At 42.2% G+C, this 24,879-nt stretch overlaps 2 protein-coding genes across 3 annotated transcripts in view; one reads left to right on the top strand and one right to left on the bottom strand.

Moving 5' to 3' along the window:
* The first annotated feature begins 590 nt into the window (after positions 1–590).
* PLAAT1 (phospholipase A and acyltransferase 1) lies at positions 591–20,090 on the top strand. Its single transcript, XM_037039994.1, has 5 exons — positions 591–783; positions 7,129–7,234; positions 7,701–7,839; positions 11,368–11,636; positions 17,955–20,090. Exons 3-5 carry the CDS (start codon positions 7,701–7,703, stop codon positions 18,054–18,056), a joined length of 510 nt encoding a protein of 169 aa, XP_036895889.1. The 5' UTR covers positions 591–783; positions 7,129–7,234; the 3' UTR covers positions 18,057–20,090.
* Positions 20,091–20,956: 866 nt separating this feature from the next.
* The window catches only part of ATP13A5 (ATPase 13A5), a 101,314-nt gene continuing 97,391 nt past the window's right edge, over positions 20,957–24,879 (bottom strand). For both annotated transcript variants that reach the window (XM_037039976.1, XM_037039982.1), the window contains 3 exons: positions 24,762–24,850; positions 23,391–23,471; positions 20,957–21,984 (listed from right to left, as the gene is read on the bottom strand). In XM_037039976.1, the coding sequence (XP_036895871.1) occupies positions 21,724–21,984; positions 23,391–23,471; positions 24,762–24,850 (431 nt within the window). In that variant the 3' untranslated portion in view covers positions 20,957–21,723. The remainder of the gene's footprint in view (positions 21,985–23,390; positions 23,472–24,761; positions 24,851–24,879) is intronic.

Below are 24,879 nucleotides of genomic sequence, written 5' to 3' on the forward strand. Positions count from 1 at the left end.
AGAGAGGGGTCCAGAGGGAGCAAGGTCCATGCGTGTCCTCACGCTGAGGACACTGAGTCAGGCACACAAGCACATATCCTGCAGCGGTGTGTGCGGTGGGAAGCAGGGAGGGTTTTTTGTGTGTTTGTTTGTTTTAAAGGCCAGTCCTTCCTCCCATCATTGCTGAGATATTTTCTTTGGAGGCAGGGATGAGGATTTTTTCCAGGCAGGCATGAAGGAGTTTGTGTAGAGCTAGAAGGGGGCGTACTTCTAGTGGGCGTATTTGTGTGTATACCAACATTTGTAGGCTCAACAAGTTAACTTTATAACTTCAGCCATCAAAGTTGCAGGGCTGTCCAAGGGCTTGGAGGGGTGTCATTGGTCAGGTACCGCGCCAGGGCTGCATTTTAACCACGGGGGTGGGGGTGGGTGGGTGGGGAGGGGAGGTGTGGCGTCAGTGCGGCTGGGGTGAGAAGGGCGGGGCGCGTGTTCAGGATGGGGGTGGGGATAGTGTTGGGGGTGGCGGCGTGAGGGCAGGCCCGTTGGCTGGCGTCTGTGGCCCGCCGCGTCTGCGCGTGCGCTGTAGTGTCCCCAGCGCCGGGTGTCTCCGCGCGGCGGGCCTGGCGTTAGCGCTGGAGGCAGCTTTGGGTTGATAGTCCGCTGCTGTCGCCTAGACGTCCGCCTGGAGCAGATGGAGGCAGCCCACGGCCGCTAGTGGAAGGGCAGCAGCTGCAAGGCCAGGGCGACACTAGGACCTCCACAGCTGCCAACGGTGGGGCAAGACGACCGGGCTTTAAGAGCGAGGTGTGCTGGGGATAGGGAGGGAGGACCCATAGGCTGCCAAACTTGTTTGAACCAACTGTAGCGGAAAAAGCTCCAGAGAGAGCATCTGCGTAATTTAACCCCCCTCCCTTCACCTTTTTTTTTTTTAATGGGAAAACAGCGTTCCCAGGGAGAGACTGACATCTCCAAGTCACACACCTATTAAGTGGAAGAACCTGGACTAGAAACCGGGTCTGGTTTACCAAGGTTTTTTAAACATACTGTTTTCACTGGAGTGGAGATGATAATATAGTACAAGTAATTACTATAAGATATTTGATTTTGGAAATACGGACGGTGCTATTACTTGAGCATTCAGGAGCATGGATATGATTTAGTGCTGGAAAACCCCAGCCATTCCATCTCCTTGTGCTTCAGCTCCTCATCTCTTCATTAAGCACTTGCTGGGCAGTTCGTTGTGCCAGGCACTCTGCAGGAAGCTGAAGGTATAGAGATAAACAAGAACCAGCCCTCCACATCAAGCAGGAGAGAATAGTCCCCAGACACCAGTAACTGACGCAGGTAGAGGAAATGCAGTGGGCATCAGATGCGAGGCTCCTGGAGACTCGGAAGGGGAGGGATCTCATTTCTGGCTGACTGGAGGAGAAACTCAGGGAGGGAGTAGCATCTGACCTGGATCTCTAAGAGAAGGTTATTTGGGGACATTTAGAAACGGGCAGTGCATTCCAGGTGGAAGGTTCAGTGTTAGCAACACTGAATTCCAGGTGAGTGTGAGGAATGAGGAATAGTTTGCTTTGCCTGGAATGAAGGGGTGAATAAGGCGGCCATCATTATAGAGGGGACAAGATGAGGGAGCTTTGGAGGTATGCTAAGCAGAGAATGGCAGTGCTGTGGCTGTGGCTGGCTAATCTGGCTGGCAAGTGGAACCCTCAGCTGCAGTGAGGATGCTGGATCAAGGGTCCTTGCAGCTCTGAGGCCTTGTGGATTAGCCAGTCTGGGAACACAAGGCTACATGGGGCCACGTCTGTGTGGCAGGACTGTGGTTGAAAAAGGCAGCTGGAACCGGAAAGGGTCCGAATTGAACTGGGAGACTGTGGGACTGCAGGGATAGCCTGTCATAGTGTTTCAGACTCCCACAGCATTCCTGGGAGTCATTTGTGAAAAAGTGCTCTTAGTAGTCCTGTAACACAGGTGTCCTCATGGGCACGAGCAGCAGTTAATCAGACTGTTTGTCTCTCTGTGCAGGGGGCAGTTATTATTTTTTTTTGATGCATCCCTGGGGACCAATATGGAGCTATAAACAGGGCAGCCTGTTTCAGCAGCTGGAAGGGAAATCGGTTGCGCAAAGATTATAGACTTACCTTCCTTCCTGCCTCTCTTTATTTTAAACTGGTCAAAGAATTCTGTGCATATGAACTGTTAAAATGAAGTATTTTTACCTTAAAGGTGAGACAGTACAGTAGAGGACTTTATAAATGTATCTTTAATTAGTTCTATGTTATCATTTATCAAGTTCTACATTATGTACTTGTCTCTGAATGAAATGGGTAGAAGTGGTCCGTGTAAATCAAATTAACTCAAGCCAGACACATGATAGCCATTTCCCTAAGGTCTGAGTCTGGACCTCTCAAGCAGGGGTGTCAAACTCACTTTCACTGGGGCTACATCTGCCTTGCAGTTGCCTTCAAAGGTCCCAATGTAATTTCAACTCCTTAACAGTTAAGGAATACTTACGTTTATGCAGTCTTAAAACTATTTCAGCCCTTTGGAGGCAACCACAAGGCTGATGTGGCCTCCGGTGAAAATGAGTTTGACACCCCTATAGATGCTTCTAGCTTTACCTTAACACCTTATGTGCTGGAGAAGAGCGAGGGTTCCCCCAGGCTCTACTTCTCATTACTCACTGGTTCCACATGAGTGTTTAGAAACTTCCCGTGTGGGCATATGAAATACATAGTCTGTGTTCCATCTTCTTTATCTAATGGGTACTTGGGAGGAGTGGCAAGACGGAAGACTGTCTCGCAGCAGTTCCTTTGGTGAGTGGTGTTAATGAGTGGTATAAAGCAGGAGGATGCAGGCTGATATAAGAAGACAAACCTGGAATCGATATCTGGTTCCATCACTCACTCCATGTGGCTTTGGGTCTGGCACGTAAGCTGTTGGAGTCTCAGATTCTTTATCCGTGAGATGGTGGTCACAATAATCAGCCCACAGATATCAAGCAGTCTCTGACAGCGTGCGAGGAGGGCTCCAACAGGTCAGCACGGGAGGCCTTATACATGGCAGGAGGAGAAGCAGGTAGGATGAGGGGCCTGCCCCCGAGGCAGGCTAATCTGAGGGCGGGTGTGGGCTCTGCCCTTTCCTGCTGTGTGATTTTTGGATGAGTTCCTGAACTGCCATGAACACCAGCTTCCACTCTTTCAAATGGAGGAAGTAATGGTATCTGTTTTGTAGTATTGATTTGAGGATTACATGTAGCACATTTTCTGGAAAATAGAATGAGAGAACATGATAGTTGAAAGGGACTTGAGAAAGCCTCCTTACCCTAACACCCTCCCATCTGCACCCCCACTGTGGAAATTTTATTTGTATCAACCCTGACTGCGTTTAAATATTTCCAGCGACAGAAACTGCTCTCTGTACGAGGCACTCCATTCCATTATTGGATCCTCTTCAAGGAAAGAAAAATATTCTTCATGTACAGCTCGAAATGCCTCAGTGTAGCTTGCACATATCAGTCCTCTTCTATACTCTGTTAAAAAAAAGATTAGTCTTTTTTAAATTGTTATTTTTTATTTTGAAGTAATTGTAGATTCCTATGCAGTGGTAAGAAATAATACAGAGAGATTCCTTGTACCTTTAGCCAGTTTCCCCCAATGGTAACAACTTGCAGAACCACAATACAAGATCACAGCCGGGAGACCGACATTGACTCAATGGAGAAGCAGGGCTTCTCCGTCACCATCACCGCTGGAATTTCTTGTGTGGCCTTTATATAGCCACATCTACTTCCTTCTCTTCCTCTGCAGTCACTGTTCTCTACGTCTATAATTTTGTCATTATTTCATTTTGAAGTGTTATGCAAATAGAATCATACATTTTGTAACTTTTGTTGTCTTTTTTTCACTCAGCGTAATTCTCTGGAGATTAATCCAGGTCCTTGCACGCATCGATAGTTTGTTCTTCTTTGTGCCTTAGCAGTAGTGTTTGATAGTCTGGCTGCCCCGCCGTTTGTTCAGCCATTCACCTGTGCAAGATCATCTAGGTGGTTTCCAGGTTTGGCTATTATGAAAAAGCTGCTATAAACATTTGCGCACAGGTTTTTGCATGATAGTAAGTCTTCATTGTCTTCCATCTCTGGGATAAGTGGCTAGGAGTGCAGTTTCTGAGTCATATAGAGGTTGCAAGTTAAGTTTTTAAAGAAATTGAGACTTCTCCCAAAGTGGCTGCACCGGTTTGTGTCCTCAGTCATCCCGCATCCCTGCCAGTATGTTGTGGTTGCTGGTTTTATTTTCGCTGTTGTGATTGGCGTGAGGGCTGTCTTGTCCTGGTTTTAATCTGCATTGTCCAAATGGCTAGTGACGTTTAATGTGGCTTACTTGACATCTGTGTCTCTTCTTCCATGTAATGTGTTGTGTGTTTTCTTTTTTGGTCCCTTTAACAGGTCTTTTACAGGGCAAGTTTTTAATTTTGCAGACATCCAATTATCAGTCTTTCCCTCTATGGACAATACTTTTGGTAACATATCTAAGAATTATTTGCTTACCCCTGATTCCGAGGATTTTCTCCTATGTGCTTTTTCTCTGCGCTTTATAGTTTTATATCTCACACTTAAGTTCATGAGCCCTTTTGTGTGAGACTTAGTGTGAGACTTAGGTTGACTTTTCCCCCCAGTGAAAGTCCAGTTCCTCTAGCAAAACAATTTGTTGAAAACCTTTTTTAACAATACCATGCGACTTTGGACAAGACCAGTCACCTGCCAGGTTCTGTCTCCTCTGTCCTAGAAGTGAAGGGGTTGTAGTAGGACTGGTGGGTGTTATTCCAGCTCCATTCCTGGAAGGTCGGGCATCCCAAGAGCCTCTTCGGCAGCAACAATAAGGAGCGGATGGGATCCTCATGCCCCCGCCCGACTTCATTCAGGGCAGCTCAGCTTTTCATGTTGTATATTTCTGAGGGTCTATCTGATATTTGATTTGGTAGGGTGCCCCACTGCTAAAAATGAGGTTGCAGAGCACTGCGTTCGGTAATCTGAAGTACCTTTCTGCAGTAAATTGCTGCGATTCTAAGTGTTTGGTGTCAGAAATTACTTTTCTCCTTACATATTAGCCTTCAGGCTCCTCTCTTAGTTTATTGAGACCTTACTCATATGAAATAGTTTCCTTGTTATCCTGTCATCTCTCCTTTTAAAAGTGACAGGCTTCATGAAATCAGTTAAATTGCTTTGCATAAATCAGTCTACAAGTTGTATGTCAGAATTTAAAATGTGTTAACTATATTAAAATTTTGCAGTGGAATCATCCATTCCGAAGAATCATTGTGGCTGAAAGAGAAGGCACTAATATCACGCATGCGCCATGAACCAATCTTCCAGCATTTACAAGTAGCCACCCCCTCTCACCATCCACCTGCCTAGCTCTTGCCAGTTCACGAAGCACTCACAAACAGCTTTTAGACAGTTGATTGAAGGGTATTGGCAGCAACTTTTTGAGATCAACGATTCAGCCTGCCTTATACTTTCTGCCAGCCTTCAAAATGAAAAAACTGAGACATAGACAATTTGTCTAACTTTCCCTAAGTAACTGAACTAGTAAGTAGAAGACCTGAAACAAGAGCTCATACTTTAAAAAATAGTTTATTTATTTATTTTTTCAGAGAGAAGGGAAGGGAGGGAGAGAAACATTGATGTAAGGGAGAAACATGGATTGCTTGCTTCTTGCCCGAACCCAGACCCATGGACCAAACTTGCCACCTAGGCATGTGCCCTAACTGGGAATCAAACTGGTGGTCTTTTGCTTTTCAGGATGACGCCCAACCAACTGAGCCATACTGGTCAGGGCAAGAGCTCATGTTTTTAATGCCTATTCTAGTTATTGTCCCCTCTACATTTTATAATGTAAAGGTTTCAGTGGGTGTTTCCCAAAAGTTGGCATTTTCTACTGTCATTATTTACCTGTAAAATGGGCTAATAACCTAATAAACTCAAATAGTTGTAGATTTTTAAAAATTAAATAGGGTTAATTGAGAGAGTGCATTGAAAAAATTGTTATACTACAGAGTGCTTTCTGTTTGAATGATGGTTATTATCGTGGGCTTGGCTAGGTCTCTGAATTCTAGCAGGCAGCTGTGTGTGCTTGCTGATTCCTATTCACTGGAAATGTGTTTGTTTACATTGTAGTATATGGTCTATTTTTCCTTTAGTACCCACGTGGCCAAGTTGTGAACTGCCATATTAATAAGACTCAGACATGTTTGAGAGGGTGGTTAGACTTAATGGTTTCCATAAAGTTGTTTCAATAGTTATTTTTCAACAGATGGACAATTTATATTGGACCACATTTTGGTGCCAGTGTGGTGATTGAGATTTTCAACAGATGGCACACAAATACTTGGGAAAACACCCTCCCAATATTGTTATAAAAAAGACTTGAAGAGTGCCAGAAAAGCGATGCTTTATGTCCCCAAGTCCTGAGCCTGTGCTATCATAATTATAATTTGGATGATTTGGAAGTTTCCCTCTCTGGCGCTTGGGTTTATTTTGTATATTAGATGATGAGGAATACTGTGTTATCAATTGGATATTCACTGGAAATAGATATTCAGCATGGATTTAGCATTAAATCTTTTGATTATTGATGGACATACATAACTTCCTATTCTACTTCTGTGCCATATATAGAGAATGTAACTTTCCATAAAAATAAACTGTAAGAGACTTATAGGCTTTTTTTTCTGAAAAGTATTGATTTATAAGGAAAAACAAGCTTGTCAAATTTAGAATTTTCAGATATACTCCTCAATAGGATGAACTTCCCAAACTTCCAAGTTACCCCACTTCAAGGCTGACCACTTTGCACAGTTTCTGGAATCAGTAAGTGAGGAGTCGGCAGTAAGCAGAGCAGGGTGGCGTGGGTCAAGTCTCTGGGGGGATTGGTGGCCATCGCAATGACAAAGGGCATGTACTGAGATTTTGTGGCTGGAGGCCAGAGTGCCTAGGCTTGCACAGCACAGCCCAGCACAAGGAAGCGATGTCCTGTGTCCTACTAAATGCCCGACTATCTGGCTGGACAGTCATCCGAACCTGGAGCTTAGGTGTGCTTGAATTAATTCAGAGTGAGTTTTGTAATACAGTGGTTTTTCTCCCCGCAGAATATTAGCACCTGCCCGTACCTCTGCTCTTTGATTTTATTATGCTGCTGTGTGAAAGGAAAGACTTCTCATCTTCTGCTTTTGAATCCTGACTTCTTCATGCTCAATGAGTGCAAGTATTTATGTACTTTATTATGTCTTTTTGTGTAGTTATTTACATGGTAAAACAGATAGTCATATAAATGTTCTTCCCTTTTTTATTCCAAATAGGGCATCATATTAATATTTTTGAAGTTTTGTCTATAGGGAAGTAATATTATCTGTGAATTTCTGGATTTAAAGAGATAATCATAAAATGCTTATTCTAATAAAGGGGCCATGAGACTAATCAGGATGAGAAGCATTGCTACAGAAACTTAAGCAGTAGTGGACAAAGTCTTTCTCCACTTGTTCTCTTGCGCACACGTAATTCAGTATTGGAATGATTCAAACAGTCAAGGGCATGAGTCTAGGTCTCTAATAAGGACTATAATCCTAATCAATTCTGTCCCCTTTTGCTTATATGGAAGTTTTAACTGATTTTCTTTTGGCAAATTGCATCAGCTAGATTTTCTTTATGTCTGTCATTACAGATGGCGTTTAATGATTGCTTTAGTTTGAAGTATCCTGGCAACCCCCGGCCAGGGGACTTGATCGAGGTGTTTCGCCCTGGCTATCAGCACTGGGCCCTGTACTTGGGTGATGGCTATGTCATCAACATAGCACCACTAGGTGAGGTTTGCTCCCAGCAGCTCCTGGGAGCTTCTTTGTTGTCTTATTATAAGAAAGAATCATGCACAGAATCACAAAATTAAACAAAATAAGATGAGAAAGTAGATGAATATAGTTGATCCAGGTTTAGGGAAGAACATTTTAAGACCAAAGTGACATTGAAGAAATCACAAAGGCCAAGCAGCATAAAAATATAAAACCTCTGGTTTAAAAAAGAAAGCACCGTTAAAAGGGAAAGAATCTGCTGGGAGCAATAATTGCCACAAACATGACAATAGTCAGTGTTTTCACATACCACACAAATTGGTTATTTCAATTCATTCAGCATTTATTTATAGATTACTATGTGCCAAATGCTTTTCTAGATGCCGGGGGCACGTGAACCTCCCCCAGTGTGGTGGAGCTTACTTTCTGTTTGGAGGAGAGTGGTAGAGTGAATGAGAGAGAGAGAGAGAGCACAGGAAACAGTGTGAGAATAAAGGTAAGTCAATAAGTAATATGGAGAAAATAAATCATAGAAGCAGGATAAGAAGTGCTAGGAGGTTGTGTATTTTAAAATAAGGTGGTTAGGAAAATCTCATAAGAAAGTAACATTGGAGAAACAACTTGAGGTGAGAAAACCAGACGGACGGTATTTGGGGAAAGAGTTTCTCAGGCCAAGTGAGCAGTGAACACCCAAATCCCTCAAAAACAGACAGGTAAATAGTTATGGAACGGTTTGCAGAAGAAGAAAGCAAAAGTCAATACCTGTTTTAGCTTTTTTTGTCATCTAAGAATTGTCAAATAAAATGACAGATTTTATGCCTGTCACATTAGCAAAGGTTAAAATATGCTAGCAATCATTGTTGATAAGGGTATAATGAAATGAGTACAAAGATATTGTTGATGTAAATATAAGCTGATTAAGTGATTCACCAAAACAATGTAATAATATGTGTTAAGAGTTTTAAAAGAGCTCACATGCTCTGAGCCTGCCATTAGACTTCTACGAATCTGCTCTTGAGAGATATTTAAGAATGTTGACTGACATCCCTATGTAAGGGTGCTCACATCTATCTCATTTGTAGTGATTTAAAAAACAGAGAATGGCTTAATGTTCAGTAGGGGAACGGTAAAGAAATTATTATTTAACCACAAAATATTAGACATCTGTGTTTAGCAAGATTCGTCAGCTGCAAGGAACAGTAATGAACTCAAATGAGCTTAAACAAAAAGATCACTAACTGTTTCACTAAGAAAAACTACAAAAAAGGGACAGATGGTAGTGGCCTCAGGGGTGCCTCGATTGAGAAGTTTGAACACTGTCAAGATCCCCTCTCTCACATCCGCACTTTTCTCTGTCTGTCATCCTCATTCCCCCAGGCCCCAGCTCTCTGAGAAGCTGAATGGCATCATTAGGCCCTCATTCTTCTAATCCTGTGACTCAACGGGGGAGATAGCAAATCCTTGCCTGTTGCAGTTAGAAACTCTAATTCCTCTAGTCTGGGCCCCATACCCATTGCTGAACCATCACTATGCCCAGGACAATGGGACACTCACTGGCCTAGAGAGAGTCTTTTCCGGAAAAGAGAGGCGGTGATGGGAGGAGGCGTAGCCACTAAAGACCACATTTCTGGACATGTTTAATTGCATAAGTGATGATCTTTGTGTGGTATTTGAAAATTCCAGATTAAATTCAATATACAATAAAACTCAGTTTGCAAAAAAAAAAGAATATATGCACACACATGAATGCACCTATACATGTGTTAATAGAAGAAATAATAGAAGTGCATTAAAATAATTGTAGTTATTTCTGGGTGGCGGCATGCTGGATGATTTATATTTATGTGTGTATGCTGTATTTTTCTGTACTTTCTAAATGTTTAGAAATGAACACAATTTATTAGGAAAAATATATACAGATAAATAGCCTAGAGCATTTTTCCCCCTCAGGGTACCTTTAAGAAGAAGTGTTTATAAGCCTAAGTCTTACTATCTTGAGAACTTTCAATGAAGTAATTTTAGCAATATTTTGAGATAGTTTCTTCTTATTCTAGGGTATTGAAAATGGAAATAACAAGTAAAAATGACATTTATGGTACAGAACTGGCAGTTTCTGCAGAGCCTAGTGATTAACGCTTAGCAGCTCTCTGCACTGTCCCTGCAACTTCCATATCCGGAAAACAGTGTGAGCCTTTGGCACTGTTTCCTTATTTTCATGTTGTAAGTTTCATATCAATGTGGTCCAGCCACTGAGCTGGGATTCCGTAGGCTGAAATGTAATTCCTGTTCCTGCTGTTAACTGCTCATGCGATATTTTGCGAGTGAGTTCACCTCCCCAAGCTTCAATCTCCTCATCTGCAAATTGATCACATGAAGAGTAGTAAAAATAATGTAATTCTAACTAGGATATCTGTAATCAAAGAACTTGTCATGTGTAAGAACTTCCAATGTGTGAGCTTTGGAAATGCTGCTCCACGGATCAGGACCCTGGCAGATAGAACAAAAGAGGAGTGGGAAAGAAGGTTTGCTTTCAGTCATTACTAAAAGGAAAAGTGTCTGAACACTAGGTATGTAGAGAGCCTTCCTCTCATGATTTGTTGGAACAATGGCAGTCTTGGGCAGGTGGAGAGGGACTGGAGCCTGGAGTTGGAGCTGACACTGAGGAATTGTCTGTCCAGCCTCATGACCTGCCACATGTCTGGTCATTCCCTCGTTACATCCTCAACGGTGGTAGTCAGGATGCAGGGGTCCCTGGCAGTCTAGGCAAATGCTTACTCAAAGAGGCAGCTAAGACAGAGTGACGGGGTATGGGGCCTTCTAACAGGTGGGTAAGCCACAGCATGAGGCCACATGTAGCAGACAGTGCATGTTAGGTTACCCTCAGGTTCAGGACCAAAACTTTGTGTCTTGGCCAAAGAAACTGGCAAGACAAAAGCAGTGACTCTATCTGACCCCAGCTGACCCCTCAGAGGAGTGAGGTATTGTGCAGATTGCAAATTGGATCCCAGATGGAAGCCTAGTTGAAAGAATAAGTGTAAAAAGTGGAGGTGAGGGTGAGGAATGGTGCTTAGACGCTAGGACAGCCCTGCTAATCATAACGCACCACTGCTAAAGCCCACAGTGTTAGTTGGGAAGGGCTCACATGCTGAAAAAGAGACTGCTGTGTAGAAAATGTGGATAACGATCCTATCTGTACTGTGTTAGAAACGTATACCAAGATCTCTAGCAATAATACCAATTGAGAGAGAACTTTTCACTCAAAAAGGGGTACAGTTTTCTCACCCAATTTGCTCTTGGGGAGATTTAAATTTTGCAAAGTTTTCTTGCACTCTCATTCCTACAGTAGTGAATAAGTGTATTGTTAAATTACAGTGGGTGCTTAAGATGACCAAATCTTAAACTGGTAAGCTTAAGTGATTTCTGGTCTAATGATAAGTTTGGAACAGAGCTGGCTTTAGTTACCCCAGCACTTTCAGTCTTTAGATGGGGTGGAGTTCCCTGGGCCGGGCCACTGTAGCTTTCTCACCAGAATTCTCTTTATAGAGGATGGTGCTCCTGCATCATTTACAAGCGCCAAGTCTGTCTTCAGTAGAAAGGCCCTGGTGAAGATGCAGCTTTTGAAAGATGTTGTGGGAAATGACACATACAGAATAAACAATAAATATGATGAAGCATACCCCCCTCTCCCCACGGAAGAAGTCATGCAACGGTCAGAGTTTGTTATTGGACAAGAGGTGGAGTACGACTTACTGGTCAACAACTGTGAGCATTTTGTGACTCTGCTTCGCTATGGAGAAGGAGTTTCAGAGCAGGTGAGTTTTCTTTAAGAGATGTATAAGGAGTTCCTTGCATTGGGAGAAGAATATTGACTGTGAGAAGGTTCCCGGGCCTCACACAAAATGACAAAAATAAGAAAATAAATCCTGGCTGGTGTAGCTCAGTGGATTGGGCATGAGCCTGTGAACCAAAGGATCGCGGTTCGATTCCTAGTCAGGGCACATGCCTGGGTCATGGGCCAGTTCCCAGCAGGGGACCCACGAGAGGCAACCATACACTGATATTTCTCTCCCTCTCTCCTTCTCTTCCCTTCTAAAGATAAATAAATAAAATCTTTAAAAAAGAAAGAAAATAAGAGAACACTGAAATACAAAGAAGAGAACTATGTTGTTCAAGGCCAGGCAGCAAGTTAATGGCCAAAGTGAGAATAGAGCTTTCATGTCATAAATTTGGAGTAGAAGGGACCTGACGCCGCAAGATCAAGACCATAGCTTTCTGCTAGTCTGTTGTCTTCTGTCCTTCAAATTTTCCCTCATTACTCCACCATACAACAATCTTAAATCAGTAATTTCATATACTGAAAATATGTGCTGAAAAGATTGTTGACCTTTTTGCGTGGGGGTTCATTCGCCAAAAACAGAAAGTAATTCTCACTCTTTTTCATGAGCTGACAGAGGCCACCTGATGGCATATCTTGACGGGTTTGTAAATGTTTTCTATCAACTTACGATGCTAGTTTCAAAGAAATTTTGTGCTTTTAAGTTGATTCATTGAGATTTTGGATTATTTTTAATGGATTAATTGACCTTATTTTTAAAGTAGCTTGCAACTTTGTCATTTACCTAAACTTTTGTAATGTGGCAGATTTGTGACTAAAAGCATGCTGGAGTCTATTGCTTTTTTTTCCCTGCCTGTCATCCCACCAATTCAATTCCATCACTGATATTTTAACCTAAAGATTTTTAAAGTGTTCATTTAAAGAAAATGAACATATAAAGACTTTCCAGTATCTTGAAATGTTGGATCAGTTATATAAACATCTATTCTAAGGAATGAGTTTAAAATTCTTCTCATGGAAGCTTAGGGAAACGGGAGATGAAACATAATAAAAGGACACATTTGTTTCCATTAGGAAATTATTTTATTAGAAATTTATTTTTACTAGGAAATTCATTAACATAATGAATGTACTACCCACAAGGAACAATAAATTGCTTCTGGGCCAGAACACAGAATGCATACACACAGATTTCTGCTCACATACGCTTTGGAAACTAGTGGTATAGCTAGAAATTGAGTCCATTTTTCTCTGTTGTTAAATGGTAAAATTCCACTGCACTCAATGAGCCATTTTTAAAAAATATGTCTAAATAAAAAGGAATTGGAGTCATCTTCTTGCTTTGACTCTCACTTGCAGTCCATCATCTTCACCTTTCATACCCAGAATCAAGAGCGGTACAAACTCATCATCCCTCAGCAACTAGGAGAAAGGTTCCCTAGCAGGTCCTGGCAAAGAGGGTGCGGTGAGAGCCCAAAGAATCCACCTAAGCTCTGGAAGTCGGCTGACCTGGGGCAGAGCTCCGTCTTCCCCACTTACTAGCTGGGTGACTTTGGGCACGTTGTTTATCAGTGTCCTAATTTATAAACTGAAGTTGTTTTGTAAATTACAGGAGATATTTGAAATCCCTTAGCATTCTGTATTACATATTATTTGTCCTCATAAACACTGGATATTATTCTTAATGGTACTCTTTTGGGAATTTTATAGATCTCTGTTGGCACTCTTTAATAAAAACCTCTGCTGACCTAACAGGAAATAGAGCCCTTTAATTATTATTTTTATTAGTCAATAATTAATAGTATTACTACTAGTAATAGCTGGTCATAGATTAGTTTTTTGGGTCCCCTTAAGGCTTAGGGGTCTTGAGCTTAGAACAGTTCTCCTGGGGATGGCTGTGGATTTCCTCCAATTAAAAAAGAACTGTGCATGCATTTCTAAAAATGAGAAAGATATTATTGTTGCTCTCTATTTTTCTTCTTTATGCTTTTCTGTATTTTAAAAAATTTAATAAACATTATTTTTAGAGTAGTGTTAGGTTCACAGCGAAATTGAGCTCAAAGTATAGCGTTCCTGTATCTCCCTCTCCACTGCACATGCACAGCCTTCCCCACCGTCTCCGCCTCTCACCCGTGTGGTTTCTTTCTCACCAAAGATCAACAGCGTGGGTGCATTATTATCCCTTGAAGTCCATAGTGAAAGATACCAGAATGTGCTAGCCCAAAATATATCACTTTGACATGAAGATTATTTTGAGCTGGAGACATTGAGAAGAAGCAGAGACATAAAAAGCTCCTTGCCTCCTATTTGCCTGAAGGCAAGACATGTATTTTCACAGGTTTCCTTCCTCTCTCTCCCAGGAGGGACAGAGTTTAATCCCTGGGGACAGCCTGGGGTTAAGGTAAGACACTTACCAACTTGGAGAGGGCAGCAGAGGAGTAATAACGAACTTGACCGACTAGGCTCTGTCTGCCACTGGTTTCCCACATCCTTACTTTCCCACAGTTCGCTGTCCTTGGAAGCCTAAAACCACTTCCCCTTTGTCCTATCATTTCCCTACAACCACCTGCTCTTTGTTGAAAATGCTGCATGAGCCTGAATTCTAAAACACATTTTTGAGCCACATATTATTCTCTTCCCTGAGATGTGCATGTTAATAAAATTCTGTGCTGTTTTTCTTGTTAACCTGTCTTTTATTACAGAGGCTCATGTGAGAACCTAAGGTGAGTAGAGAAAATATTTTTCCTCCCATAAAAATAATTTACATTAGGGTTCACTTTTCCTGTTGTACGTTCTGTGTGGTTTGGCAAATGTGTCATTACAGTAACGTACAGAGTTGCTTTCACGGTCCTAAAATCCTCTGTGGTCGGGGCCAATTCATCCCTTCCTCCCTTTAAACTTCTGGTGACCACGGATCTGTTTACTGTTGCCGTAGTTTTACCTTTTCCCGAATGTCATACAGTTTTCCAGAAGGACATTTCTTATACTAAGAAATATGCACTTTAAAGTCCTTCATATCTTTCCATGGCCTGCTAGTGCATTTCTTTTTATCACTGAATAATAGTCCGTTGTTCGGATGTACATTCACCCACTGGCGAGTGTTTTGGTTGCTTCCGAGTTTTGGCAGTGATGAATAAAGTTACTATAAACATCTGTGCAGGTTTTTGTGAGAATGAAAGTTTTCAGCTCCTCTGGGTGAATACTAAGGAGTGTGATTGCTGGATTGTCTGCTATGAGTGTGTTTAGTTTTATAGGAAACCACCAAATTGCCTTCCAAACTGGCTGTCCCATATTGCATCCCGTCATCAGTGAATGAGAGTGTCCATTGCTCCACATCCTCACCAGCATTTGGTGTTGTCGGTGTTTTGGAATTTAGCCATTCTCATAGGTGTATATTTGTTTCTTGTCTTGATTTGCAATTGGCCAAATACCTGTGGCGTTGGGCTTCTTTTCGTATGCTTATTTGCCATCTACATATCATATTCGGTGATGTGTCGTTTGAGACCTTTTCCCCTTTTTTAATTGGGTTGCTTGCTTGTTTTCTTATTGTTGAGTTTTAAGAGTTCTTTGCATATTTTGGATAACAATCTTTATCAGATTTGTCTTTTGCAAGTATTTTCTCCAGGCCTGTGGCTTGTCTTTTCTATATATTTTTTAAAATTTTCTAAAATCAACATTTCTCACTATTGTGCCTCGCTATTTCTCACTATTTAATAACTTTAATAAGTTATGGAAATATGTCTCTCTTCGTGGAAGATGGCAGGACCCTTGAATAAGCCTGGACAAGATGACACGCAGCACACCGACTGTGCTGTGCTGCCTCACACTGCAGCCTGAGAGTCTCCGGTGGGGGAGGGGGGAACGGGGAGGGGCTGTTTCATTGCACTTGTATAGATCCTCCAAGTGAAGCCTTTATTGTGTCCCACAGCCAGTCGGGTTTGGTGATTTTTATAATCCTAAGTCATATGATAAGCCATAAAGGAAAAGCTTTGTTCATGCTGATCCACCGAGAACAGCCTTGGATGCTATAATCTTGCAGGTCAGATCCCGTTACATATAACTCCAAGGGATTGTTCAAACTGTGCGGGGCTTTACCATCTAGAATGCAACTTGAAATAAGCATTTGAGATCTGAGAAAACGCATGCCCTGCCAGAAGTGGCTTTATTATTACTGTATCGGGACTGCCCACTCTTTGGTTTAGGATCAGGTTGCCTGTCTCGTTCCCCGGCCTCTCAGAGGCTTATGGGATTTCTCTCACACTTTGTGTTTCTAAGTGGCTGAAAAATACCCAGTGTATTATATTAAGTCTGCACCTAGCTGGGTGCCACCCCCACCTTCCCCACCCACCCACAGGACCCTGAGTTTTTCCAGGACTGGACCCTGCTGCCATTTGGTGTTTGAAGACACCAACTGCCCTTCCTGTTTTGTCGTTGCCTGCCACACTTCTTGTATCACACCTTCAGGGCAGCTCAGCATCGGCCTGGAATTGTGTGAAGGTCAGGCCTGAATTGTCCATTCTCCCTGGCAACTGGAGAAGGTGGCAGAGCAGGGAGTTTCAGTCCCAGGCCTTGTCCTTGCAGACCACAGGATGGTGGCCCAGAGTGAACGCTCTTGGCATTGCCCTCCTTCCCTGGCCATGGCTCCTTCTGCCTGCTCCCGACAGGGAAGCGCCAGTTAGGGAGGCAGCCTGGGGCAGTGATGTGGGAGTGGCAGGCTCGGTGCAGGAAGCCTAGGGGTTCCACGGAGGGTGTGCCCAAGTGTGGGCCGGCCAGGTTTTCCAGCACTGGGGCCAGTCTCCAGGGTCATTAGTGGAAAATTTTGCGCTGTTTGGAAGCCCGATTCCCAAATTCCAGAGAACAACTGCCGTGTTCAGTACACCCCATACTGAAGTATCAGGTCATAAAACAACACTCCAGCGCATGAAGGTGGAAGGCACTATTAGTCGAGTACTGTGAAAATCATGAGTATTCATTAGATCTCTCATCATGATGATGATTAATACCCTCAACACTGTAAGTGTCTGAACTCTTTTACGGACAATTGAGCTTGAGAGTGGTTCATATTCGTTTGTCTACATGAGAAATTAATTTTTGACATGATAATTAACATCAGTATTGACTGCTCTTCAAGTTTCTCAGAATTCGGGTCGTATCTACCCAGTAAGAGCTTACAGATATTTACCTCAGATCACATCCCTGAATTATTGGCTAACAGACATTGTTGCACTGGGGAACACACACACACATACACACACAGCATTCACCCTGGTGTAGATGCAACCAAACCTGTGTGTGGGGAGCGGTAGGGGGTGTAGAGGGTGAAAACGTGGTTCAAGACTCAATCAATAGCTACACATCCCAGCCTCACGACCTTGGGCAAATCACTGTTAACTCTTCAACTTCCGCAAAACAGGAGAAATGCTGCCCGGCAGTTATACTATGATGGTTAGTAGGGACTGTGATAGCGAGTTTATTAAGGGTCAAGGACTATAAAAATATGAGGAATATGTGTATGCATACACATATATACCCATGTGTATTTATCTTTATCTTTGTCATCATTATAAAAATTATACATTTATTTCATCTTCCTGAAAAATTTAAATTTTACATTGAATTTTATTTTATTTTATTTTATATTTAATTCTTGTTCAAGTACAGTTTTNGGGTGAAAACGTGGTTCAAGACTCAATCAATAGCTACACATCCCAGCCTCACGACCTTGGGCAAATCACTGTTAACTCTTCAACTTCCGCAAAACAGGAGAAATGCTGCCCGGCAGTTATACTATGATGGTTAGTAGGGACTGTGATAGCGAGTTTATTAAGGGTCAAGGACTATAAAAATATGAGGAATATGTGTATGCATACACATATATACCCATGTGTATTTATCTTTATCTTCGTCATCATTATAAAAATTATACATTTATTTCATCTTCTTGAAAAATTTAAATTTTACATTGAGTTTTATTTTATTTTAAATTTAATTCTTGTTCAAGTACAGTTTTCTGTCTTATATCCCCAGCCCACCCCCCGCCCAGTGCTCCCCACCTCCCTCCCATTTCTGCCCCCCACCTTAGTTATTGTCCATGTGTCCTTTATACTTGTTCATGTGAGTCCTTCCCCTTTTCTCCTGTGATTCTCTCCACTCTCCCCTCTGGTCCCTGTCAGCATTGAATTTTAAATGTATCTAAGATGAGTCCTCGGTTTAAGGAACAACCTAAATCGTGGATTTAGGAGACTGAGATGCCTTTAGAATGAAATGTGTTTCTTGTTTGCTTGTTTCTTTACAGGCCAACAGAGCAATAAGCACCATCGGGTTTGTGACAGCTGCCGCCAGTGCCTTCTCATTCCTGGGCTTGTTCTCAAAGAGACAAAAAGCGAAATACTATTGATAATTTACCGAAGAGATATTGGAACTGAAGGAATTTGTGAGGAGGGGAAAAGGAAAGCCTGGGAGGAATGCTTATTTTCAATGTATCATTATTGTTTCAAACCCCAGTGATGCGTGGCAAGTACTTTAATAAACTGCTTAGTGATGATAATCTCATCCCCCCGCCGAGCAAGTGTTGCCCCCGCCAGCGTGGATCTTCTGTGGCAGCCTGAACACAGAGCATGAGTCTTTAGCGTGAGCCAGCAGAGGGTCTTAACAAAGTCACCTTACATTATCTTCTACTGTAAATACTATTTTCCTTTTTCCCTGAGGGTGGCTATTTTGTATTTGCCAGAGGGAAGAAGAACAGATTATATGTGATTTTGAAAAAAAAAAGATAAGAGCTCCAAATGGTTAGGGTTGACATCTAAATTCATACTCCTGGTCAGAAAAGAAATTGGGAAATTCGGCCTTTGGTTAGGCAGGGTGAAGCAGTGTGCTAAAGAAGTGGTTTGAGGGTGGACACCCATCCCCTTGCTCCTGTGCCCACGGGAGGTGGGGAGGACTGGCGGTGGGGGGGCTCTCGGCTCCCACGTTTCAGATCCAGTGATTCTCTCAGAAACTACTCACTTATCAGAACAGTCCCTGACAAGCAAGAACGGACTATTACTTTTACCCACATGGCTTCCTTTGGCTTTTGAAGTATTTCAAAGGTTTTAACCTTAGAAAGAGATCATTAAAGGAGGTTTCAGGTGCCATATTTAGAAAATCATATCATATATTACTTTTTAAGGCTTTTACTGGAAGTCAAGGAGAGTTGTGATTTTATTCTTGCATTTTATTGATTATGTGTTGAATGAAACAAAATGCTTTTTAGTACCGTTCCAGTGGAATTGTTGTCAACAAGCAGGTGGGGAAAATGATTGCAGTCTTTATACCCTAAGCTTTTATCAGACATTATAACACACTGGCAGCCAGTGACGGGCTTCCTGTGACATCATTAAAAGCATAAGCATTACATAAAAGAAATGTTCAGGTAAATATTGAGGGGGGTGGGCAATGGGGGAACTGGGAATATGGTAGATAAAGTGACTGAACAGAAGGCCCAATGGAAGATGTGAACCTGTTAAACCGATTCAGATTTTACCCCAGGGCCAGAAGTACCCCACAGTGCAATTGCAGGGTTAAGAATAAGGGTGACAGTGCACCACGCACTGCAGTCAGTGTCGGGAGAGACCTTCTCTCTTTCTTCCTGGTTCCCTGATTCACGGCCTCCCTTTCTCATGGTGCCAACTCTGCCTCCAGTTAACCCTGAACTTTCCCTTCGTCCCCTGGACCTCTGGGGAGGTATGGGTGCCTCCTACCAGACACCGTGACCCAGTAATGCCCCTCCATTCTTATTCTAAGTTTAGTTTCCTGTTTCTTTTATGTCCCGCTGTACAGCAACAGTTGGAAAGAAAATGAGCCCTTTGCTAATATTGTCAAATTAGGGTGAGACTGGTGGCAGTTTAAGGTGTCACCTTTCCCAAGGTATGTGCACCTTTTAATAAAGGTGACGGCAGAGGAATCACAGCGTCGACGCATGGGGGAGCGGGTAGGTTTGAGGTCAGACCTTCCGAGAATCCTCAGGTCAAATCTTTCTAAAGAACTCTGGACTTCTCCTCTCCAGATGACAGTCCTCGCTGTGCTGGACAATGGCACAGTGCACCTTTAAGTTAAATTCATGGATTAATTTTTCACATACTGTTCAAGACTCCAGTAGTTTTCACCCTTAAAGGTAAGCCCACAAAGCTTGTCACCAGTGTTCCTCCCACAATGGCCACTTTTACCGATGGGCAGCTCAGGGGGAAAAGTCCACTTTTCCCAGAGGCGGTCATCGGTGTGTGGCCTTGCTCATTGTGCTTCTGTTGGGCCTTTTCCCGACACTAGGAAGCCTTCCTCTGAGCGTATTTTTAGCAAAGTTAGTCTAGAGTTCCACTTTATCAGTTCCACCTCCACAAAGATGTGTGAAATAAAGATGTTCACATATCAGATACCAAACAGGTTGTTGGAAAAATTGGGGCAAAAGAAAAAGGTGTACATTTATTAAGTCAGGATTTTTAAACGCACTGTTATGCTATCTAAATGCCATAGTGTATCGATTGACTCTTCTTGCTTTAAAGGTCAAATTACTAAATACAGACATGACATGTTGCTCACAGAACCTGAGTTACCATATTTATATGTTGACATAACATAACTGTCAGCTAAGTATCTTTTTACCTTTTCATCCTTTATTAGTAGCTGCTGAATTAGACACATTTTGAAAATGATCGTTCTCCAATAACTGTGCACCGAAGGTTAAAATCAAATAAAATATGAATAGAGAGGGTTTGTTTTTATAGAAACTTGCGTCTGTGCTGCTGGTTTGTGTAACGAAGTGCGTTACTGAATCCATACACCAGTGTCAGGCACATAACAGACACTCCCGGAATGAGACTGGGGACCTAATTGCCTGTGAACTGTTGAAGATCTGTTAAGTTAGCAAAATTTGATTTATTGTGACAAGTAAAGCCTGTAGATAATGGCAAATGTTCACTAGGAATAAATGTCCTGTCAGGGTCACCGTGGGATTGATGTGTATAGTAAAGGTTATAGTGTCCACACTACAAAGGGTGTACCCTCTCTTACGGTTGTTAATGTTCATCTAATAATTGATTTAGATAGTGAAAAGATAGAATGAGACTTAAGATTGTTCAGTAGCCTAAGAATTGTCACGCTTTAAACACAGATATTATGGGTCCCACACCTATGATTGTTTTTTAAGACAAGCGAGGCAGAGCGGGGGCCAACTTCTAGAGTAAACCAAACAAACAAACTTCAGTATTTCACCTGTCAGTAATGAAGAGTAAATAAAGGCGCTGTACTTCTTTAAGTTAAAAGTACAGTTCAGCATTTTAGTTTATTGCATTTGTGACCCACTCTGAACCTAGCCCACTGGCCCCGAAACAACAAGCTCTGGGAGAGGCCGTCTTCGGTGGAGTTTGTTGAGATGTTGGCTGCGGTGCCCAAACCCAGTTGCGTGGGGCCAACAGAAGCCTCCATCATTCCTCACTCCCACACGGCTCCAGCTCACCACACGGAGAGCTGGACTTTCCCAAGTCAATGTCAATTCTTGGTTCTTTCTTACAACTGAACAAAGGGAGCCAAAAAAAAAAAAAGGAATTTAGTGACCTTGGAAAAACATGTGCATGAATGTTCTTCACAAGGGAATATGAAGTTGAGTAAATTTGTGGCATTTACTGAGAAAAGGGTGCTTTTTCCGAATTCTTTTGTTCCTGCGGGTGAAAATAAAAAATATATCAGTGAAAGTTTCAACGCCAAAATTCTTCTTCAATTTTCCTTTTGTTGCTGTTCATACTATTAGTTTCACTGCTATGACAAGGTGTGCATTTTAACCAGGATAATGCTATGTAATGTGAATAAAGTTTGTGAAAAAATGATAATCCAGGCAGTGTATTTTTTCCCCTCGATAGTATAAGATAGGCATATTTCAGATCCTTTGTTGCAAAGCTCAATACACTGAAAAATGTGCTTTGAGTCCTCAGCTGGAGAGAGGAAAGAAAAGGGTAAAGTAGAATCGCCTCTCCACAGCGCTTTAGTTTCTCGGGGGAAGGGGGTGCTGCAGGACGCGCACAGCAACGGTTCTGTTACAGTCTGGTCCAAAAATGCTGTTCCGTGGCTTGGCCTCCCCAGTCGGGCTTTCCCTTCGGAACCTCTTCAGGGCTCTCATAGCCTCGGTTGATGTAGAATCCATTTTTGCCATTGCCTGAATAATCCGTCCTGTTCGTGGGAGGCCATGTAGGGTCTTCTGCCAGCTTCTTTTGCCAGGTCCTGTATTGGCTTTTCGAATAGAATCCAAATTGTTTTTTGATCAATAGCCAGAGCTCTCGATTTTGAAGGATGGCATCCTGCAAAACGAGGTGGGAAAAACAAACTATCATCCGCTTCCCCTGCTGCCTGGCTGCTACCACCACATGCTGTTGCCCCAGGCCCTCCCCTGAGATGTGCTTATTGCTGCTGCTGCTGCTGCTGCTGGGGGAGCTTCTCCCTTCCATCCCCATGAAGCCTAGCAGCTCCCCTCCTTCCCTTGAGAAGCAAGAGCATACTTGCATCCACAGAAATCTGCTGAAAGCGCACATACAGCCTGTTATGTCCACAGACTCCTAGCTCAATCCTGGCTGTTGATGATCCTCTTAAAATTATGTTACTGCCAGACGGAAATGATAATTGGTGTACTCAATGGACTCAAAATCAAGATAAGAAAAAAATCACTGGTACCTGCCACATGCCAAATAAACGTTTGTTGAATGAACAGACGATCTCTAGCAATTAAATGGGTTTTGATTTCCATTTTGCAGGCTCTCTTTTTTCTATGTTCATATGCACACACTTTACACATGAATACATGAATGATAGAATTGGTCACATTTTGCTTTCCACTTTTATACTAGACTTCCATATACAGTGATAGTCCTTTTTAATGACTGTATAACATTTCTTCAAATTGCTGTACAACTATTTAAAGAAACAGCATCTTTACTTTTAAACTCCTGAGTCTAATCATCTACCACTGTCAGTAATACTATGATACCTTCATGCATGCAAGTTTTTCTCTTATTTGGGTTTTATTAAAAATGTAGTCTCAAAAATAATATACTTCAATTTTACCGACTGTTTTCAATGGAATATGTGTGTGTGTGTGTGTATATGTATTTTTAAAATTGGTTGGTCACCTTTCTCAACAGACTTATAATACATGAATCTTTTTTTTAAAGAAAACTATCCTTTAAAAAATAGTACCCAAAGTTTTCACTGAGCAGGTAAAGAAATGCAGTACATTAACTAGAAGAGAAACGAAGGGAGAAGACCCTCCAGGGTAAGAATTAACTAGAAGGAGCAATGACTCCCCTTCTTCATCATTAAGGAAGCCCCTTCCGAGGACAGTCCTTCAGTTTAGATGGTCTCACTGAATTTCAGAGCCAGAAGGTCACCCAGTTTAGTCTCTGGGAGGGTACTGAGAACACTAGAGAAGTAGAATACAGTGCTTTCACGTGAGGCCAAGTTAGACTTAATTTGACATTTGCTTTCTGTGCTACAGATACTGAGAGCATTTTTGTGCAGCCTTTGAAGAATCTTAAATCACTCTCCAAGGCATTTCCCCCATAGGGTACATGTACAAGTTTATATAAACCCTTAATAACTGTCACTGTTGGGGACAAAAGTGCCCTAAAAAGTGAGCATCTGTGGAAAATGAGACCCTTTGTTTGTCTAGCTTCCCCGCAGAAGAGCAGGAACTGTACAGAAATCACTTTACCTCCACAAAGAAGGCCACACAGAACTGGATGAGGGCTGCCACCAAAACTGAAACCCTCCATGATGTTACAGTTGGAATGAACTGTGAAAAAGGAAATATTATTGCTATACTTTCCATATCTTACACCTTGAAAAATCCTATTATTTAATTCAGATATGTGTAACAACTCTAAGCGTGAGGGGTAGGCATTATTTTCACCTCTTTCCAGATGAGACAATCAGTACCTTGGCCAAGGGCTCAAAGCCAATAGACAGAAGGCAGAGCCAGAATTCAAATGAGAACGGACTGTCTGTGGTCCTGTGTACCCTCCCTTGCCCGATGATAGACATCAAGTAAATGTGCCTTGGGTTGCAGACATGAGACAGGACATGTTGGAGCCTGTGTGTCTCCATTTTTATCTTTTTAGGTAGAGGGAAGTGGGTATAAGTTTAAATCATTCATCTAATAATATTATTACCTCTAACTCTCCCAAAGCAAAATCTAATTGAAATTCATTCTTTCAGTAAAATTAACCTATGAGTAAACATAAAGGGGCACAAAAGTTCAAGTTTATTTTAATTGAAATGAAGGAAACTTTTCCTGAACAAATCTTCCCAGCCCTAAATCCGACAGCTTGGTGAGAGTCAGACCCACACAAGCCACCTTCTTTTAAGTATTAAGGGGCACATATTGCAAACTGACCACCAACTATACTTGTTAATGAGTGTGAGCGCTACAGCTTCCTTCCCATGGCCGCACCCACAACACACACACGCACAGAAGAGCTACACGCCCCCATTTCTGACCCTACGTGGTAGAGTGTGTAGGACTGTGTGAAGGGTGGAGCTGCCTTTTCGACTAAGAGCACAGATCCTCCACGCTGTCTAAGCGCTCACTTTTAACTCTCCTCTCTATTCTGATAGGAGTTATTTCAAAGTAACAGTTTGTTATCCTCCCCCATCTCCCGCCCGCCCAGGTGGAGACAGCCTTTCCCTGGATGGTGAAACGGAGAACCCTGGGCATGAGGGTTGTCTGAGGGTCACAGTGAGAGTCAAGGGTCAATCCTTTTCTATAGCTCCCACAATGCTGGGTCCAAGAACAAGTTCACTACCCTCTTCATAAATTTAATTTTAACCCACTGCACCATGTATCAAGCATTGTCCATTGAAATAAAACTCTCCTCAGCCAGTATCTGACAGACAGAAAAATAACTGGCCTATAAGTCCATTTTGTCTTACTCCTCACAACTACATTATGAAGGATTTCTACCATATATTTTAAATTTTAACTTGAAGAATTAATTATAGTATTAATACATAAAATGTAGTATAATAAATACGTTCCCACTGCACATGCCAGTCCGAACAGATGTGCAAATGAATTACCGCTTACCTCCATTCCTTGGTATATATCTTGAAAATCAGAAAACAGAATGAAAACTGTGAGGCCCAAGGCAGATATCAGCAGAAATGAGAACATATCTGAAGAAACACCAAACATTATTTTTAGA

The sequence above is a fragment of the Sturnira hondurensis genome, unplaced genomic scaffold (genome assembly GCF_014824575.4).
Source record: "Sturnira hondurensis isolate 20B ecotype Veracruz unplaced genomic scaffold, ASM1482457v3 Scaffold0000396, whole genome shotgun sequence".
Classification (NCBI taxonomy): domain Eukaryota; kingdom Metazoa; phylum Chordata; class Mammalia; order Chiroptera; family Phyllostomidae; genus Sturnira; species Sturnira hondurensis.

Coding starts and splice junctions, on each gene's coding strand:
- PLAAT1 (XM_037039994.1), top strand. CDS start 7,701: ATGGCGTTTAATGATTGCTTTAGTTTGAAGTATCCTGGCAACCCCCGG. Junction 7,840..11,367: donor CATCAACATAGCACCACTAG/GTGAGGTTTGCT, acceptor TTCTCTTTATAG/AGGATGGTGCTCCTGCATCA. Junction 11,637..17,954: donor GAGAAGGAGTTTCAGAGCAG/GTGAGTTTTCTT, acceptor GTTTCTTTACAG/GCCAACAGAGCAATAAGCAC.